The sequence below is a fragment of the Peromyscus californicus genome, unplaced genomic scaffold (assembly GCF_007827085.1).
Source record: "Peromyscus californicus insignis strain IS unplaced genomic scaffold, ASM782708v3 Scaffold_11__1_contigs__length_118956290, whole genome shotgun sequence".
In the NCBI taxonomy this organism is placed as follows: Eukaryota; Metazoa; Chordata; class Mammalia; order Rodentia; family Cricetidae; genus Peromyscus; species Peromyscus californicus.
Genome location: NW_026294402.1, coordinates 15,084,462 through 15,105,379, shown reverse-complemented (window position 1 = coordinate 15,105,379; position 20,918 = coordinate 15,084,462). Strand labels below are relative to the sequence as shown.

At 37.9% G+C, this 20,918-nt stretch overlaps 1 protein-coding gene across 1 annotated transcript in view; it reads left to right on the top strand.

Moving 5' to 3' along the window:
• Positions 1-260: 260 nt before the first annotated feature.
• The window catches only part of LOC128102407 (vomeronasal type-2 receptor 116-like), a 35,987-nt gene continuing 15,329 nt past the window's right edge, over positions 261-20,918 (top strand). Inside the window, exon 1 of the mRNA XM_052726143.1 lies at positions 261-469. Coding sequence (XP_052582103.1) covers positions 261-469 — 209 coding nt within the window. The remainder of the gene's footprint in view (positions 470-20,918) is intronic.

The following is a 20,918-nucleotide window of genomic DNA, read 5'->3' as shown; positions in this document are numbered from 1 at the left end:
AAGATCCACAAAACATGTTTTCAGCTTGAGTTTCACTTGAATACAGGGCCTCAGATGCAGAGCCTAAGGGAAGAGCTCTCTGGGGCAATGTAGTAAGCTTGTCACCAAGTACTTGGTGTGATTAGAGTCACAACTTCACTGACCAACAAAGTTGTAAGCTCCCTTGCACAAAATACATCAACTGAGTATATAGCTGCTGGGCACTATGGATTCTATAACTAGTCATTTTTTATGTATTGGAAGACACTTATACTAATAGTATGACCTCTTGGAGTTTCATCCATTGGATACTGCAGATTCCCCCTCTAATGTATGCTTTTGAGATCTCTGAGTGCTATTTCAGTATCAAAGACTTTCGTCGTGATGGAAATGTGATGATTGGTGCATTTTTCCCTCTTCATTATTATTACACAATTAAGAAAATTCCTCATAAATTTCTGCCAAACTATAATGAGTATTTTTATTTACAGTAAGTGCCTTTCCATTTCCAGGATTCTTAGAACCTTGGGGCTGTATGGATTCAATTGTCATTCTTCTCTCTGATTTTCACTAGACAATCACTCTTTTCCATTCTTGAGTTTGTTGTTTTTTAAATACCTTTTCTTCTTGATTTCTTTTCTTCTCACCTGGGGTAATAATTCTGGCTTTGCTCATTTTAATGAACACTTTTAATAATTGAATTTTCTTGTCCTTTTTATGTCATGTCTATAGCACTCCACATTTTGGATATTTTAAATGTTATGTTAGTTCTTCAGATGGAATATTAATTAAGGATTTCTATCACACTCTATGGCATTCTAGAAATTGAGCTGTGCATATATGATAAGAGATGATGTACTGAAAGCAGCAACTCCTGAATTCCACATGTGATTTTAGAATGAGAATTCTAGCTTATATTAGATGCTGATAATTCTGGTTCAGGAGTGTCAGAATTAGAATTTGGACCACTTCTCTAATATACAAATGTAAGATTTTTTTATCTGTATATTTGATTGTTAATTTTCCTGATCTCACAAATATTTTTCGTGTTTGTTGATTTTCTCTATATATTTCCAATATACATTTCCTCATAGCTAAAAAATGTTTTTTATGAAGACATATTGATTGTGTTGGTATACACTTAAGACTGTTTCTTAACTATTCTCAAATCTGCAAGGTTAAGGGATGGTTTCAGACATGGCCATTTGATATACTTAGTCCAATATAAGAAAAGTAATCATATATGTTTCATTTTAAAGGAAATAAGTTGTATTTTATCCCATGCAGATGTTCTCAGAGCAGTAGGAATACATTCAGTAACAATCCATTATGAAAGAACATAGCTTGCACTTCAGATTGACTACAATATGAGAAAATGGAATTACCTAATCAAGGCCATGTAGGGATTCAGTTGATGGAAAACCCCAAATAAGAGGAAAAAGCAGGAGTGAAAGTGGAATGCAGTCAGTATAACATAACTGTCATTTTCCTCAAAACTTGGTGAGGTGTTAAGTCATTGCATCAGTTAGAGTGGAGAAGAAAAAAAATGTTCAGATGTGAAATACTTTTGGATATTAAGGATATCTTGACATTTATTTTGAACTGTCACAGTAAACATGGTCACAGAAATTCATAACTGGGTTTGTAGAATATTTCGTGGTCTACAAGCCCCCAGTATCATATTTTATATCAATAAAATTTCAATTTTATCTTATATGTTTTAGCTGATATAATAACCTTGCATGGTGGATGGAGACTCTTCTACTTCATAAAAGATAATGCTACCTGAACTCTTGTTCCCTTTTACTCTCTAATTTTCCAGTAAAGTAACAATATATATTATTATATATTATGTATTTCTTTTTAGACTGTACAGTAGCACAGCTATGCCTGCAAATAACATGCTCTCATTTACAAGAGATTTTAGTGGCTGGCTTGTCCACAATAAAAGGGGATAGTGGCCTGTAAGAATTATTTTACTTCTTATTATGTCAGAAAAATATCAGATCAAATTCATGACTAGGAAAATGTTACATTTAGCATGAAAGAATAAAGGACTGTTTTATGCAGCTCTTTTTCTCAATATATTTTTCATACACTTGGGACACAAAAAGGGTATATACTTCAAAGCAAAATAAGAAAAGCATCTTTCTTGATTCTGATTAAGTTCCCTTTCTAGATATGTGCCTGGATGTACATATTTTGAAGGAGAGGTTGTTCTATTTCTCTCCTTAATTGAATTTATTCGTATTCTTCTACTCAATGATCATGATTACAAAGAAAGTCATAACCCAAGGAGCATAATTATTTGGTATTACGTTAGTTTCCGTATGAAACTATCTTTAAATATGATTTTAATTCCGATCAAATATAATTACTCATGAGCATGTCCTTCTACATGGAGCATCAGAAATACATGCTAGCTTTCTGATTAATGCAAGGTTATTTTTAGGAACACAATTGATTGGCAAATGGTTTTGTGAATGTTAAAGTCTTTAAATTTTTACTATGTTTATTTAGTTTGGTGTATTTTTGTTTGGGTGTATGTGTACACACCACAAACACTTTCTGTGGCCTACATGTAGAGGTCAGAGAAGAAGTTACAGTAGTGAATTCAATTCTTCCATAAGGATTGAGTTGCTGATCAAATGCAGTTTATAAGGCTCAATGTCAGCAACCCTTACTTGATAAGCAATAGGGCTAGCCCCCATTGGAAATTCAAATGCATGGTGGCTAATATCCTTCCAAATCAATAAGAACTAGTACTTTGTCTGAGGTTTTTAGTTTTAAGTTTATATGTCTTTTGCTTACATATTATGGTTTCCAATTCTGTGATTTTATAGCATCTGTTTGTGTGTGAAATTTGTGTATCTCTGTATCTACATGTGTTTCCTGTGCTTTTTCTTTTGCTATTTTTTTGGTTTATTTGTTCCTTAGTTTTATCCTATTCTGGTTTGTTCATTTTTATTTTATCTTATTTTATTAATTTTTAAATGCCTACTTGTTCTCTACTGAGAAAGAAAAAGAAAGGATGTGGAATTGGGTAGGTATGGAGGATCTGGAAGAGTTGAGGGAGCAGAAAGCATAAGAATATGTTCTATGAAAAAATATTTTCAATGAAAAATGCAACCAAAACTAAAGAAAGCTTAAAAGAAAGAAGTGCTTTATAATTACTGATTGGTATATGTAAGTGAAGTACAATGAAACCAATGAACTAAAAAATAAATATAAAACAAGAAACAATAACAACAACAAAACCCAAGAAACTAACTTTCTCTAGTCTTAATATGTGAGTAGCTTTCCTCACATCTACCAAAAATATGGTTGATTATGTGTTAAAATGGTTTTCCACCTAGCATATATGCTTTTTTATACTAATAACTTAAAAACATGATTCATTGAAATATATCCCCTGATAATTTATCTTGTTTGTGACCATATCTATACATTAAAAGAAATAAATATTTAATTACTGGTCACTTCCCTTCTCATCCTTTTATGGCAGGTTAATGATTGACTTATCACCTTAGCTATGCTAATTATCTTGAGTAGAAAAAAGATGAGAAACATTTAAAAATATTTTCACTGACAGCATTTTACATTCATTCTTAGACTTTGCAGTCTTTCATGAGTTTTTCTTCTCCCATGTGGTCTGGTTTTCCATGACTCCGTTTTCATTAATATTATGGATCACTTAGTTCTTGGTTTTGGATAATGTAGGATGCAAACTTCTTCCAAAGTCCAATAGCAAAGTCATAGGGGTTTAAAATAAAGATACCCCAATGAACACAAGTTATAAATCATAGAATGTGACAAGAGAGGAATAATAGAGAAGGGAAGGAAAAGTGTCATGCTTTTTTAAGATGGCTAGGTGGCCAGATACATGAGTCATGTAGAGTCAGCTACATGAAGAGGAAGAAGGCTTAAAAGAAAGGTAGGAAACCCAAAGAATCAGAGATACAAACCTTTTTAAATGAAAAGTCCTACGGTGTTTTTTGATTGTGGGTTCCCTCCCCCATCTCTTCCAAGATCCTCCACACCTCCTTACACAAACAGGCCAATAAAAAAATTGAACAAACATGATTTTTAAAAGTAAAATAGCACAAGAAACACACATAGATACATAATCCATAAGTCACATAATCAAGAACCATAATATACAAGCAAAATCCATAAAAATCACAAAATCAAGAAGCATAATATACAAACAGGAGACCAGGAAGACTCAAAATGCTAAAACAATATGAGTACCATTTTTGTCTCTGTAGAAGTGCCATTCACTTCATTTTTGTTGGTCATCTACTGCTGGGCATGGGGACTACTCTTAAGTGTGGTTTATATACCCAAAGAGATTCCACTGGAAATTACTGATTTTTTTTCTTTGCAAAAAGCTGTCAATGAGAAATAGCTTCTTTGTTAAGGATGGTAGATATGTCCACTTTCCTATCTCCAGCACTGGGACCCTGAATGGCTTGCACCTTTCAGACACTATGCATATTGCCACAGACTCTTTGAGTTCATATTTGCATCAGTTCTGTTGTGTCAGAAAGATACTGTTTTCTTGGTGTCATTCATTTCCCTCTGCCTCTTACAACCATTGTGCCTCCTCTTCTCACCTCTGAAGGGAGGAGACAGATGAAGTCATCCCATTTAGGACTGACTTTTCCTTTTTTTTTTTTTTTTTTTTTTTTGGTTTTTCGAGACAGGGTTTCTCTGTGTAGCTTTGCGCCTTTCCTGGAACTCACTTGGTAGTCCAGGCTGGCCTCGAACTCACAGAGATCCGCCTGGCTCTGCCTCCCGAGTGCTGGGATTAAAGGCGTGCGCCACCACCGCCCGGCCCTGACTTTTCCTTTTGTGGAATAATCTCTTTGTATACTGTAAATATGTTGTGGTATTGTGTTTCCCAAAATATTGTGTACCTTAATAAACTTATCTGGGGTCAGAGAACAGAAAAGCCACTAGTTAGGCAGTGATAGCACACACCTTTAATCCTAGCATTCCAGAGGCAGAAATCCATGAGTTCAAGGATATAGACAGGTATGGTGACTCATCACGCCTTTAATCCCAGAAAGCAAACCTTTAATCCCAGGGAGTGGTGGTAGAAAGCAGAAAGGTTTATAAGGCATGAGGACCAGAAACTAGGAGCATTAGGCTGGTTAAGCATTTTACTGGTTAAGCTTTCAGGTTTCTAGAAGCACAGTTCAGCTGAGAGCCATTTGGATATGAGGACACAGAGGCTTCCAGTCTGAGGAAACAGGACCAGCTGAGGAATTGGCAAGGTGAGATAGCTGTGGCTTGTTCTGTCTCTGATTTACCAGCATTGACCCCAATAACTGGCTGTAGCTGAAGTTTTCCTGCCTGGCCCACAGTCAGGACAAATCTCTATCACCTGCCAGTCCCACAGCCGTCAGACCCGACCAAGTAAACACAGAGACTTATATTGGTTACAAACTGTATGGCCGTGGCAGGCTTCTTGCTAACTGTTCTTACAGCTTAAATTAATCCATTTCCATAAATCTATATCTTGCCACGTGGCTCGTGGCTTACCAGCATCTTCACATGCTGTTTTTCATCATGGCGGCTGGCAGTGTGGTGTTTTGTTGCCTGGCCACTGACCAATAAGTGATTTATTCATTGACCAATCAACAACACATTTTCATACAGAACATCCCACAGCAACTGGCCTCAGGTTTGATTTTATTAATAAGAACTTTTAAGATTCATTCTACAATATGTGTCACTCTGATTGGTTTAAAAAAAGTTTAATGACTAATAGCTAGGCAGGATTTGGGGGGCAGAGAGGATGCTGGGAAGAAGAAAGACAGAATCACCAGCTAAGTAGAAAGGGAGCAAGACGCACAGGAAGACAGGTAAATGCTATGAGTTACATGGCAACACATAGATGAATAGAAATGGGTTAATTTAAGTTATAAGAGCTAATAGGACAAGCCTAAGCTATCATAATTAATTATAAGTCTCCTTGTAATTATTGGGGAGCTGACTGTTCCAATGAAAAAAATCTACCTACATTTACCAAATTCTTTCACTCTCTGGATGTTGTCCAAATGTGGGTCTTTATATAAGCTCCCATCTACTGCAAGAGGAAGCTTCTCTGATTATGGCCAAGTAATGCATAGATCTATGGGTATAGCAGAACATTGCTAGGAGCTATTTTATTGTTATTTTCCTTTAGCAGAAAAATAGCATTTGGTTTCCCCCTAGGACCTTGTTCCATTTAACCTTAATTTTTAGACACCTGAGAAGTGTTAGGTATGGCTTCTATCTTCTGAAGAGGCCCATAAATCCAATTAGAGAGTGGTTGCTTACTACCAATATAAACTTTAGTACCACAATATTTGTGCAACTATTGCACCAGCATTTTATGCAGGGAGGTCACCATTGTAAATTGCAGGGTTTATAGCTAGGTATATGGTTACCTTTCTCCTCTGGTAGTATGCAGAGAACCTTCTAGTACACCTCAGACTACTAATACTATTCAAAAGTGGTGAAGGCTCTAGTTAGGCACCTACAAACTTCTCCTTACTCAATTAAAAACATGAAGTGCTGTCTTCCAAAATAGGCCTTACCATCAGTTTGTTGAGAGTAACCAAAAGTTTTGGCAATAGCATAATTGACTTAGAGTTCCTTTGGCCAACAATCTAATTATATGTAAACCATTCCTGCTACTAGAAGTTTCACTTGCTTAAGAAAAATATCTAGTTGGGCCATGGTCCCCCATTATTTGTTGATTCCATTTAGATTACTTTTCTATATGAATATATTTTGAGATGCTTATACAATAGTAAGGTTCCATATAATCCTTCAAATGTTGTCCCTTCCCATATTTCCTTCCTTACCACATTCTATATCTGCCCCTTTATTTAATCCTCCAGCTACAGGCTCCTGTGTCTTTCCAAAAATATATATTCTATTTCCTCCACCTTGTGTGATCCTCTCTTCCCAACTAGTCTCATACTCTATACCTGACCTCTGTTTCATGGATAGTAGAGTGCCTATTGAAAGCTTAAAATGTAACACTACATATGTAAAAATATAGACAATATTTGTATTTTTTGTGTCTGGGTTAGCCTGATATTTTTCTAATTCAATCTATTTACATGTACATTTTATCATTCCATTTTTTAACAGGTAAATGATAGTCCATTATGTAAATGCACTGTTGGTGAGGATATAAGCTCTATCTAATTTCTGGATATTAGGAAGTACAATAATGAACATGGATGAAATTTCCTACCAAAATCAATCTACAGATGCAATGTAGAGTCTCTGTAATATTTGAGAGACACTGAGATAGGATGCACAAACCTTTCAGTATAGTTATATAAGTGCAGTAGCTGGATCTTGAGGTAGAACTATTCCTGGATTCCTGAGGAAGTGCCACATTTATCTGCATGGCTATTGTACAATTTTGTATTCCTACCAACAATGAATAAGTGCTCACTAGTTCCACACCCTTGCCACCTTGGACTGTTGTTGGGTTTTTTTTTTTTTTTTTTGAAATAATGGTCACAATCATATTCGTTTACATTGCTAATAGAATTTACAAACATAATATAGTCTTTGATAGGTTACATGAAGTTACAAACGTTGCAGCAATATGATAAAAATCAAGAAATTTTGACTTGATATATGTCTTGAGATAAGTATCTTTTATTTTTAATTTATTTTGCAATACAATTCAGTTCTACATATCAGCCACGGATTCCCTTGTTCTCCCCCCTCCCGTCCCCCTCACCTTCCCCCCAATCCCCCCCCCCATTCCCATCTCCTCCAGGGCAAAGCCTTCCCCACAGACTGAGGTCAACCTGGTAGACTCAGTCCAGGTAGGTCTAGTACCCTCCTCCCAGGCCGAGCCAAACGATCCTGCATAGGCCCCAGGTTTCAAACAGCCAACTCATGCAATGAGCACAAGATCTGGTCCCACTGCCTGGATGCCTCCCAAACAGATCAAGCCAATCAACTGTCTCACCCATTCAGAGGGCCTGATCCAGTGGGGACCCCTCAGCCATTGGTTCATAGTTCATGTGTTTCCATTCATTTGGCTATTTGTCCCTGTGCTTTATCCAACCTTGGTCTCAACAATTCTCGCTCATATAAACCCTCCTCATTCTCGCTAATTGGACTCCCAGAGATCCACCCGGGGCCTAGTCATGGATCTCTGCATCCAGATCCTTCAGTAGTTGGATGAGGTTTCTAGCACAACAATTAGGGTATTTGGCCATCCCATCACCAGAGTAGGTCAGTTCGGGCTGTCTCTCGACCATTGCCAGCAGTCTGTTGTGTGGGTATCTTTGTGGATTTTTGTGGGCCTCTCTAGCACTTTGCTTCTTCCTATTCTCATGTGGTCTTCATTTACCATGGTCTCCTATTCCTTGTTCTCCCTCTCTGTTGTTGATCCAGCTGGGATCTCCCGCTCCCCCAAGCTCTCTTTCCCTCAACCCTCGCCTTTCATTACCCCCACTCATGTCCAGGCTGTTCATGTAGATCTCATTCCATTTCTCTGTCATTGGGCGATCCCTGTGTCTTTCTTGGGGTCCTGTTTTCCAGGTAGCCTCCCTGGTGATGTGAGTAGCAGACAAGTCATCCTTGTTTCATGTCTAGTATCCTGCTATGAGTGAGTACATACCATGTTTGTCTTTCTGAGTCTGGGTTACCTCACTCAGGATGATTTTTTCTAGATCCATCCATTTGTCTGCAAACCTCATGATGCCATTGTTTTTCTCTGCTGAGTAGTATTCCATTGTGTATATGTACCACATTTTGTTTATCCATTCTTCAGTTGAAGGGCATCTGGGTTGTTTCCATGTTCTGGCTATTACAAACAATGCTGATATGAACATAGCTGAACAAGTGCTCTTATGGTGTGGTTGAGCATTTCTTGGGTATATGCCCAAGAGTGGTATAGCTGGATCTTGGGGGAGATTGATTCCCAATTTTCTAAGAAAGCGCCATATTGATTTCCAAAATGGTTGTACAAGCTTGCATTCCCACCAGCAGTGGAGGAGAGTTCCCCTAGCTCCACATCCTCTCCAGCATAAGGTGTCTTCAGTGTTTTTGATCTTAGCCATTCTGACAGGCGTAAGGTGGTATCTCAGAGTTGTTTTGATTTGCATTTCCCTGATGATTAGGGATGTTGAGCAGTTCCTTAAATGTCTTTCGGCCATTTGAGTTTCCTCTGTTGAGAATTCTCTGTTTAGTTCTATAGCCCATTTCTTAATTGGACTGTTGGGCATTTTGATGTCTAATTTCTTGAATTCCTTATATATTCTGGATATCAGTCCTCTGTCAGATGTGGGGTTGGTGAAGATCTTTTCCCATTCTGTAGGCTGTCGCTTTGCCTTGTTGACCGTATCCTTTGCTCTACAAAAGCTTCTCAGTTTCAAGAGGTCCCATTGATTGATTGTTTCTCTCAGAGTCTGTGCTACTGGTGTTCTATTTAGGAAGTAGTCTCCTATGCCAATGCATTCAAGACTACTTCCTACTTTCTCTTCTAGCAGGTTCAGAGTAGCTGAATTTATGTTGAGGTCCTTGATCCACTTGGACTTAAGTTTTGTGCACGGTGATAAATATGGATCTATATGCAGCCTTCTACATGTTGATATCCAGTTTTGCCAGCACCATTTGTTGAAGATGCTTTCTTTTTTCCATTGTGCACTTTTGGCTTCTTTGTCAAAAATTATATGTTCATAGGTGTGCGGATTAATGTCAGGGTCTTCAATTCGATTCCATTGGTCCACATGTCGGTTTTTATGCCAGTACCAAGCTGTTTTTATTACTGTAGCTCTATAGTAGAGCTTAAAGTCAGGGATCGTGATGCCTCCAGAAGTTGTGTTATTGTACAGGATTCCTTTGGCTATCCTGGGTTTTTTGTTTTTCCATATGAAGTTGAGTATTATTTTTTCCAGGTCTGTGAAGAATTGTGTTGGTATTTTGATGGGGATTGCATTGAATCTGTAGATTGCTTTTGGTAAGATTGCCATTTTTACTATGTGAGTCCTGCCTATCCATGAGCATGGGAGATCTTTCCATTTTCTGACATCTTCTTCAATTTCTTTTTTCAGGGACTTAAAGTTCTTGTCATATAGGTCCTTCACTTGCTTGGTTAGTGTTACTCCAAGGTATTTTATGTCATTTGTGGCTATAGTAAAGGGTGATGTATCTCTGATTTCCTTCTCCGCTTCTTTGTCCATTGTATATAGGAGGGCTACTGATTTTTTTGAGTTGATCTTGTATCCTGCTATGTTGCTGAAGGTGTTTATAAGCTGTATCAGTTTCTTGGTGGAATCTTTGGGGTCGCTCAAGTATACTATCATGTCATCTGCAAATAGGGAAAGCTTGACTTCTTCCTTTCCAATTTGTATCCCCTTAATCTCCTTATGTTGTCTTATTGCTCTGGCTAGAACTTCAAGTACTATATTGAATAAGTATGGGGAGAGTGGACAGCCTTGCCTCGTTCCTGATTTTAGTGGAATTGCTTTGAGTTTCTCTCCATTTAATTTGATGTTGGCTGTTGGCTTGCTGTAAATTGCCTTTATTATGTTTAGGTATGTTCCCTGTATTCCTGATCGCTCCAATACCTTTATCATGAAGGGGTGTTGGATTTTGTCAAATGCCTTTTCTGCATCCAGTGAGATGATCATATGGTTTTTTTCTTTGAGTTTGTTTATATGGTATATTACATTGACGGACTTTCGTATGTTGAACCACCCTTGCATCCCTGGAATGAATCCTACTTGATCATGGTGGATAATTGTTTTGATGTGTTCTTGGAGTCTGTTTGCCAGTATTTTATTGAGTATTTTTGCATCAATGTTCATGAGGGAGATTGGTCTCTAGTTCTCTTTCTTTGTTGTATCCTTGTTTGGTTTAGGAATCAGGGTAATTGTAGCCTCGTAGAAGGAGTTTGGTAATGTTCCTTCTGTTTCTATTGTGTGGAACAATTTAGAGAGTATTGGTATTAACTCTTCTTTGAAGATCTGGTAGAATTCTGCGCTGAAACCATCTGGTCCTGGGCTTTTTTTGGTTGGGAGACCTTTAATGAATGTTTCTGTTTCGTTAGGGGTTATTGGACTATTTAAATAGTTTATCTGGTCTTGATTTAACTTAGGTATGTGGTACCTATCCAGAAAGTTATCCATTTCTTTTAGGTTTTCCAGTTTTGTCGAATAGAGGTTTTTGAAGTATGACCTGATGATTCTCTGGATTGCCTCAATGTCTGTTGTTATGTCCCCCTTTTCATTTCTGATTTTGTTGATTTGGATGCTCTCTCTCTGTCTTTTGGTTAGTTTGGATAAGGGCTTGTCTATCTTGTTGATTTTCTCAAAGAACCAACTCTTTGTTTCATTAATTTTTTGTATTGTTCTCTTTGTTTCTATTTTATTGATTTCAGCTCTCACTTTGATAATTTCCTGGCGTCTATTTTTCCTGGGAGACTGTGCTTCTTCTTGTTCTAGAGCTTTCAGGTATGCTGTTAAGTCTCTAGTGTGAGATTTCTCCAACTTATTTATGTGGGCATTTAGTGCTATGAATTTCCCTCTTAGTACTGCTTTCATAGTGTCCCATAAATTTGGATATGTGTTGTCTTCATTTTCATTGATCTCTAGGAAGTCTTTAATTTCTTTCTTTATTTCTTCCTTAACCCATTGGTGATTCAGTTGGGTATTATTCAGTTTCCATGAGATTGCAGGTTTTCTGTAGTTTTTGTTGTTGTTGAAATCCAACTTTAGACCATGGTGGTCTGATAGAACACAGGAGGTTATTCCAATTGTTTTGTATCTGTTTAGATTTGTTTTGTGGCCAAGTATGTGGTCAATTTTAGAGAAGGTTCCATGGGGTGCTGAGAAGAAGGTATATTCTTTTTTGTTAGGATGGAATGTTCTGTAGATATCGATTAAGTCCATTTGAGTCATGACATCAGTTAAGTCCTTTATTTCTCTGTTAAGTTTCAATTTGGGAGATCTGTCCAGTGGTGAAAGTGGGGTGTTGAGGTCTCCCACTATTAATGTGTGGGGTTTTATATGTGATTTAAGCTTTAGTAATGTTTCTTTTACATATGTGGGTGCCCTTGTGTTTGGGGCATAAATATTCAGAATTGAGACTTCATCTTGGTGGATCTTTCCTGTGATGAGTATGTAATGCCCTTCTTGATCTCTTTTGATTGATTTTAGTTTGAAGTCTATTTTGCTGGATATCAGGATGGCTAGACCCGCTTGTTTCTTAAGACCGTTTGATTGGAAAGTCTTTTCCCAGCCTTTTATTTTTAGGTAGTGTCTATCTTTGAATTTGAGATGTGTTTCTTGTATGCAGCAGAAAGATGGGTCCTGCTTTCGTATCCATTCTGTAAGCCTATGTCTTTTTATAGGTGAATTAAGTCCATTGATATTGAGGGAAATTAATGACCAGTGATTGTTCATTCCTGTTATTTTTTGGTGGTGATGTGTGGATACTTCTATACGTTGGGGTTTACTGCTGTGGCTTTATCTGTTGCCTGTGTTTTCGAGAGTGTATCTGACTTCCTTAGGTTGGAATTTTCCTTCTAGTGCTTTCTGTAGGGCTGGGTTTGTGGATAAGTATTGTTTAAATCTGGCTTTGTCATGGAATGTCTTGTTCACTCCATCTATGGTGATTGAAAGTTTTGCTGGGTATATTAGTCTAGGCTGACATCCATGGTCTCTTAGTGTCTGCATTACATCTATCCAGGTTCTTCTGGCTTTCAAAGTCTCCATTGAGAAATCGGGTGTTATTCTGATGGGTTTGCCTTTATATGTCACTTGGCCTTTTTCCTTTGCTGCTCTTAATATTCTTTCTTTATTCTGTACGTTTAGTTGTTTAACTATTATGTGGCGAGGGGACTTTTTTTGGGGGTCTAGTCTGTTTGGTGTTCTATAAGCTTCTTGTATCTTCATAGGCATTTCCTTCTTTAAGTTGGGAAAGTTTTCTTCTATGATCTTGTTGAATATATTTTCTGTGCCCTTGAGTTGGTATTCTTCTCCTTCTTCGACCCCTATTATTCTTAGGTTTGGTCTTTTCATGGTGTCCCAAATTTCTTGGACATTTTGGTTCATGACTTTGTTGGCTTTAGTGTTTTCTTTGACTGATGAATGTATTTCTTCTACTGTATCTTCAACGCTAGAGATCCTCTCTTCCATCTCTTGCATTCTGTTGATTATACTTGCATCTGAAGTTCCCAATCGTTTTCTCAGATTTTCTATTTCCAGCATTCCCTCTGTTTGTGTCTTCTTCATTTTTTTCTATTTCCCTTTTCAGGTCTTGGACTGTTTCCTTCATTTGTTTCATTGATTTTTCTTGATTTTCTTTCAGTATTTTATTGTTTTCTTCCAGGACTTTATTGATTTCTTCTAATTTGTTTGCCCTTTCCTCTAGTTGTTTACAGCGTTCTTCACATTTTTTTGTCTTTTCCTCTACACAAGCCTCTAGCTTCTTCATGATGTCATTCATAAGGCTGTTTTCTTCTGCTTCTTCCAATTTCTGATGTTCAGGTCTAGGTGTTGGAGGAGGGCTTGGGCCTGGTGATGCTGTATTGCTATTCATTTTGTTGTATATGTTTCTGCCTTGACTTCTGCCCATCTCCTTGTGGTTCGTTCTTGGCCTTATCTGCACACTTGGTTCAGACAGACCAGTGTTCCAAAAGGGAAGTCAGTGTTTCAAAAGGGAAGTCCGTGTTCCAAAAGGGAAGTCCAAAGCAAGATGGGAGCTGGGGGCCGGCCTCTAAGTCTCAGGAAGAGGCTTGGGGCTCAGGCGGATGGGCGTGGGGGCAGGGCGTGGAGACTGCAGGGTCTGCCAGGGGTCTTGGAGAAGGGGATCCTTCCCAGTGGGGCTAGCAGGGAACCTGCCCGGTGGCCAGAACCTGGGGCCAAGTTGGGCAGGTCTTCCCTGGAGTGGCTGGTGCCCAGGGATGGGGTCTGGGGCAAGGAAGGGTACTCACCAGTGTTCCAAAAGGGAAGTCCAGAGCAAGATGGGAGCTGGGGGCCGGCCTCTAAGTCTCAGGAAGACCTGTTGTTGGTTTTATTGATATTGACCATTGTGTTGGGTTTAAGTTGAAATCTTAGAGTAGTTTTTATTTGCATTTCTCTAATGACTAAGGATGTTGAACATTTCTTTAAACAATTGTCGGCAATTTCTGTTCATTTTTTGAGAACTGTCTGTTTAGTTATATACCCCATTTTTTGGTCATTTGTTTTCTGATGTCCATTTTTAAACTTATTTATTAATTAATAGATACTAACCATCTACTGAATGTGTAGTTGGTCTACACATTCTGCAGGATTCCATGTTGTCTGAATGATGGTGTGTTTGCCATAAAGAAAATTTTCAATTTCAACAGGTCTCACTAACTGATTGTTATTATTAGTACCTGTGCTTTTGGTGTCCTGTTTAGAATGTCTTTTCCTGTACCAAGATGTTCAAGACTATCTCTCACTTCATCTTCTATCAGATTCTGGGTATCTGGCTTTATGTTAAGGGCCTTAATCTGATGAGGAAATATCTTTTTGTATGCTGTGAAAATATGTTGCTGTGATTGGTTAATAATTTGGCCAGTGGTGAGGCAGAATAGGGTTAAGTAGGACATTCTAACTATAGGGGAGAAAGGAGAAAGACAAACCAGAGAGGATGCCACCAGCCTCTACCATGTAAGCCATGAGCCACATGGCAAAGTATAGATTTATGGAAATGAGTTGATTTAATATGCTAGATCTAGCTAGTGAGAAGCCTGAGCCAATAGGCCACATAGTTTGTAATTAATATAAACCTCTGTATGTTCATTTGGGTCTGAGCAACTGTGGGACCACAAGGACACTGGAGCCAGATGGGCACAGGAAAACTTTCAGCTACATTATCCATTTGGAGTTGAATTTTTTGCAGGGTGATAAACATTGTTCTGTTTGTATTCTTCTACACTGATTTATCCAGTTTGACAAGCATCATTTGTTAAAGGTGGTGTCTTCTCCATTGCATATTTTTTACTTTTTTGTTAAAAATCAGTTGTTCATAGATGTATGCACTTATGTATGAGTCTTTACTTTCATTCCATTGATCAGTGTGTCTCTGTTTATGCCAATTCCATGCTGTTTTTATTGCAATAGCTCTATAATAGTGTTTGATATAAGGGATGGTAATAGCTCCCACAGTTCTTTTATTGCTGAGGATTCTTTTACCTATCCTGGATTTTTTTGCGGTTCCATATGAAGTGGAAAATTGTCTTTAAAATTTCTTTAAAGAAATGTGTTGGAAGTTCAAGTCTTGAATCTGAATATAGCTGTAGGATGGCAATTTTTATTATATTAATCCTACTAATCCATGAGCATGGAAGATCTTTTCATCTTCTGATGTCTTCATCAATTTCATGAAGTTTTTATTACAGACATCTTTCATTTCCTTTGTTAGAGTTATGCCATGGTATTTTATATTTTGAAGCTATTGTAAAAGGTATTATTTTCCTGATTTCTATTTCAATCTGTTTGTCATTTGTGTACTGGAACACAATTTTCTTAGTGTGGCTTAGGTGTCACAACAATTGTCTCTTCATGAAAATAATCAGGAATGTTCCTTCCATTTCTATTTTGTGGAATAATTTGAGCAGTACTGGTGTTAATTCTTCCTTGAATGTCTAGTAGGATTCTGATCTGAATCCACATTGTCCTCATCTTTTTAGATTTTTGTTGCTGGAGAAGTTCAAGTTACTGCTTATATTTCACCAAGGGATATGATCCTGTTTAGGTTGCTCACCTTATTTTCATTTGACTTTGGTGTGTCATACATATCTAGAAATTTAACCATTTCTTTTAGGTTTTCCAGTTCCTGGATTACAGTATTTTAAAGTATGTCTTTATGATTCTCTGGATTTCCTTGGTGTTTCTTATGATACCTCCCTATTCATGTCTAATTTTTTAATTTGGAAATTCTCTTTACATCTTTTAGTTAATTTGGATAAGGTTTATCAATCTCAAAGAACCAACTCTTCATTTTATTATTTCCTTGTATTTTTTCTTTGTTTCTATTTTATTGATTTCAGACCAGAGTTGATATTTCTTGCTGTGTATGCCTTCTCTGTGTTAGTGATTCTTTTATTTCTAGAGAACTTCAGTTTATTTCTTCAGAGACTTAAAATTCTTGTCATACAGGCGATTCAGTTGCTTAGAGTTACCCCATGATTTTTTATATTATTTGTGGCTATTATAAAGGGTGATGTATCTCTGTATATAGGAGTACTGATTTTTTTTTTGAGTTAATCTTGTAACCTGCCACATTACTGAAGGAGTTTATCAGCTGTAAGAGTTCCTTGGTCGAATTTTTGGGGTCACTTATGTATACTATCATATCATCAGCAAATAGTGAAATTTTCATTTCTTCCTTTCCAACTTGTATCCCCTTGATCTCCTTTGTTGTCTTATTGCTCTAGCTAGAACAACAAGTACTATATTGAATAAGTATAGGGAGAGCAGACAGTCTTGTCTTGTTCCTGATTTTAGTGGAATCACTTTGAGTTTCTCTCCATTTAATTGGATTGTGGTTGTTGGCTTGCTGTAAATTGCCTTTATCATATTTAGGTATGTTCCCTGTATTCCTGATCTCTCCAAGACCTTGATCATGAAGGGGTGTTGGATTTTGTCAAAGGCTTTTTCACCATCTAATGAAATGATCATGTGGTTTTTTTCTTTCAGTTTGTTTATATGGTGTATTACATTGATGGACTTTTGTATGTTGAACCACCCTTGCATCTCTGCGATGAAGCCTACTTGATCATGATTGATAATATTTTGATGTGTTTTTAGAGTCTGTTTGCCAATATTTTATTGAGCATTTTTGCATCAATGTTCATGAGGGAGATTGGTCAGTAATTCTCTTTCTTTGTTACATCTTTGTTTGGCTTGGGAATCAGAATAACTGTAGTCTCATAAAAGGAGTTTGGTAATGTTCCTTTTGTTTCTATTGTGTGAAACAATTTAAAGAGTACTGGTATTAACTCTTCTTAGAAGAGCCAGTAGAATTCTGTGCTGAAACCATCTGGTCTTGGGCTTTTTTGTTTTGGTTGGGGGACTTTTTATGACTGTTTCTATTTTCTTAGGGGTTATTGGTCAATTTAAATAGTTTATCTGGTCTCGATTTAACTTAGAAATAGTGTACATATCCAGAAAATTGTCTATTTCTTTTTAATTTTCCAATTTTGTGGAGTACAGGTTTTTGAAGTATGACCTGATGATTCTCTGGATTTCCTCAATGTTAGTTGTTATGTCTCCCTTTTAATCTCTGATTTTGTTGATTTGGATGCTCTCTCTCTCTGCTTTTTGGTTAGTCTGGAAAAGGGCTTATCTATCTTGTTGATTTTCTCAAAGAACCAACTCGTTGTTTCATTGATTCTTTGTATTGTTTTCTTTTTTTCTATTTTATTGATTTCATCTCTCAATTTGATTATTTCCTGATGTCTATTTCTCCTGAGTGACTTTGCTTCTTCTTGTTCTAGTGCTCTCAGATGTGCTGTGAAGTCACTGGTGTGAGATTTCTCCAACTTCTTTATGTGGGCATTTAGTGCTATGAATTTTCCTCTTAGCACTGCTTTCACAGTGTCCAATAAGTTTGAGTATGTAGTACATTCATTTTCATTGATCTCTATGAAGTCTTTAATTTCTTTTTTCATTTTGTCCTTGACCCCTTGGGGATTCAGTTGGGCATTATTCAATTTCCATGAGATTGTAGGCTTTCTGTAATTTTTGTTGTTGTTGGAATCTAACTTTAAACCATGGTGGTCTGATAGAATACAGGAGGTTATTCCAACTTGTTTTTTTGTATTTGTTGAGATGTGCTTTGTGACCTTGTATGTGGTCAATTTTAGAGAAGGTTCCATGGGGTGCTGAGAGGAAGGTATATTCTTTTTTGTTAGGATGAAATATTCTGTAGATATCTATTAAGACCATTTGAGTCATAACATCACTTGAGCCCTTTATTTCTCTTTCAAGGTTTGATCTGGCAGATCTGTCCAGTGGTGAGAGTGGGGTGTTGAAGTCTCCCACTATTAATGTGTGGTGTTTGATGTGTGATTTATGCTTTAGTAATGTTTCTTTTACATATGTGGGTGCCCTTGTATTTGGGGCATAAATGTTCAGAATTGAAACTTCATCTTGGTGAATCTTTCCTGTGATGAGTATGTAATGTCCTTCTTGATCTCTTTTGATTGATTTTAGTTTGAAGTTTATTTTGTTGGATATTAGGATAGCTACACCCGCTTTCTTCTTAAGACCATTTGATTGGAAAGACTTTACCCAGCCTTCTATTCTGAGGTAGTGTCTATCTTTGAAATTGAGGTGTGTTTCTTGTATGCAGCAGAAAGATGGGTCCTGCTTTCATATCCATTCTGTTAGCCTGTGTCTTTTTTTGGTGAATTAAGTCCATTGATATTAAGGGATATTAATGACCAGTGATTGTTAGTTCCTGTTATCTTTTGGTGGTAGTGTGTGTGTACTTCTCTTCTTTGGGGTTTACTGCTGTGGGGTTTTCTATTGCCTGTGTTTTCATGGGTGTATCTGACTTCCTTAGGTTGGAATTTTCCTTCTAGTGCTTTCTGTAGGGCTGGATTTGTGGGTAGGTATTGTTTAAATCTGGTTTTGTCTTGGAATGTCTTGTTCACTCCATCTATGGTGATTGGATGTTTTGGTGGGTATATTAGTCTAGGCTGGCATCCATGGTCTCCTAGTGTCTGCATTACATCTGCCCAAGTCCTTCTTTCTTTCAAAATCTCCATTGAAAAGTTGGGTGTTATTCTGATCAGTCTGCCTTTGTAAGTCACTTTGACTTTTTCCTTTGCTGCTCTTAATATTCTTTCTTTATTCTGTAGGTTTAGTTGTTTAATTATTATGTGGTGAGGGGACTTTTTTGGGTGTCTATTCTGTTTGTTGTTCTATAAGCTTCTTGTATCTTCCTAGGTATTTTCTTCTTTAAGTTGGGCAAGTTTTCCTCTATGATCTTGTTGAATATATTTTCTGTGCCTTTGAGTTGGTATTCTTCTCCTTCTTCTATCCCTATTATTCTTAGGTTTTGCTCTTTTCATCGTATCTCAGAGTTCCTGCACATTTTGTGTTATGACTTTTTGGCTTTGGTATTTTCTTTGACTGACGAATCCATTTCCTCTATTGTATCCTCTCCATCAGAGATCTTCTCTTCCATCTCTTGTATTCTGTTGGTTATGCTTGCGTCTGTGTTTCCTGTTCATTTACTCAATTTTTTTATTTGTCTTTCCCTCCATTTCTTCATTGATTTATTCTAATTTTTATTTGTCTTTTCCTCAATTTCTTTATTGATTTCTTCCAATTTTTTGTTTGTTTTTCTCAATTTCATTTTTCATTTATTCTTGAAAAGCCTCTAACATCTTCATGAAGCTATTTTTAAGGTCACTTTCTTCTGCTTCTTCTACATTGTGATATTCATGTCTTGCTGTTGGAGGAGGAGTAGGTTCTGGTGATGCCGTATCGCTCTTTATGTTGTATGTATTTTTGCTTTGATGTCTGCCCATCTCCTCCTCTCATAGATGTAAGACGTGCCTGTGTCTGAGAAAGTTGCTATTGGTCCACTCTGTGCTTGTTGTGTCTGTGTCTCAGGGGTCCCCTCTGGGTCTAGTCTTGGCTCTTGGCTTAATTGGAGCTGGCAGATTCTGTATCTCAGGGAGCTGCTCTTGGGTCAACCCAAGCTAGTTGATTCTGTGACTCATGGAGCCACTCTTGGTCTTATCAAGGCTCTTGGTCCAGTCAGAGCTGACAAATTCTGTGTCTTAGGAAGCCTCTCTTGGTCCACTGAGAGCTGGTGGATTCTATATCTCAGAAAGCCACTCTTGGTCCAATGAAGGCTCAGGGATTCCTGGCTCTGGAAGTTACTCTTGGTCCAATGAGAGCTGGCAGTTTGGTTTCTGTGCCTCAAGGAGTTACTGGGGTCATAGGAAGGTGGGTATTTGGACAGGGTGTGGAACTTGTAGATTACAGGGTCCGATGGGTGTTTAGGTGGGTGGGGGGCTTCCCGCAGGAATTTTCTCTGCTGGCCAGCAACTGGCATAGAGTTGGGTGGGGGTTCCTGGGGGCTGGTTGGGTCACAGGGCCTGAGTCCTGGGGGCAGGCTTCTCTGGGCGTGAATCACTCACCTCTTGGTCCAATGAGAGCTGGCAGTTTGGTTTCTGTGCCTCAGGAAGTTACTGGAGTCACAGACAGGTGAGTATTGGGGTGGGGTGTGGGACTTGTAGATTGCAGGGTCCGATGGAGGGTTTTGGTGGTGGGGGAACTTCCCACAGGAGTTTTCCCTGCTGGCTGTCAAGTGGGGCAGAGTTGGGTGGGGGTTCCTGGGGACTCTGGATTTATCACATTATTTAACAACATCATTTTACTGTGTAGTTTTAATTAATTTTAATTAAATTAATATTTCTGAATTAACTTTATGTTGAGCATCTACTACTAGATGTGGGGCCTGCCCTTTAAGAGTGGTTTGTTTCCTCAGTGAGACTTTCTTTAATAAAACTAATTTTTTATTTGCAGGTAGCTATCAATCAGAGATATCCTCTGGGTTGTGGATAGTGTCTAGTGTTCACTTCTCCTTTCAGCTCTAGGACTTACTTCATCTGGACCAGACCTGCACAGACCTAGTACATGCTGCCTCAGTCTCTGTGAGCTCATGTGTGCACTGTTCTTGCTGTGTTACAAAGGCCCTGTTTCCCTCAAGCAATCCATTTACTCAAGCCCTTTCACTTTTTCCATATCCTCTTCTCAAATGTCATTGAACCCTGAGGGGAAGAATTTGATTGGGGGCTGAGCGTTCCATGAAGATATGGCCATGTTGAAAGAAGTATCTCACTGGGGCTGAGCTTTGAGGATTCAAAAGCCCATGCTAGGCCAAGTCTCTCTCTCTCCAACTCTTCCTGTGGA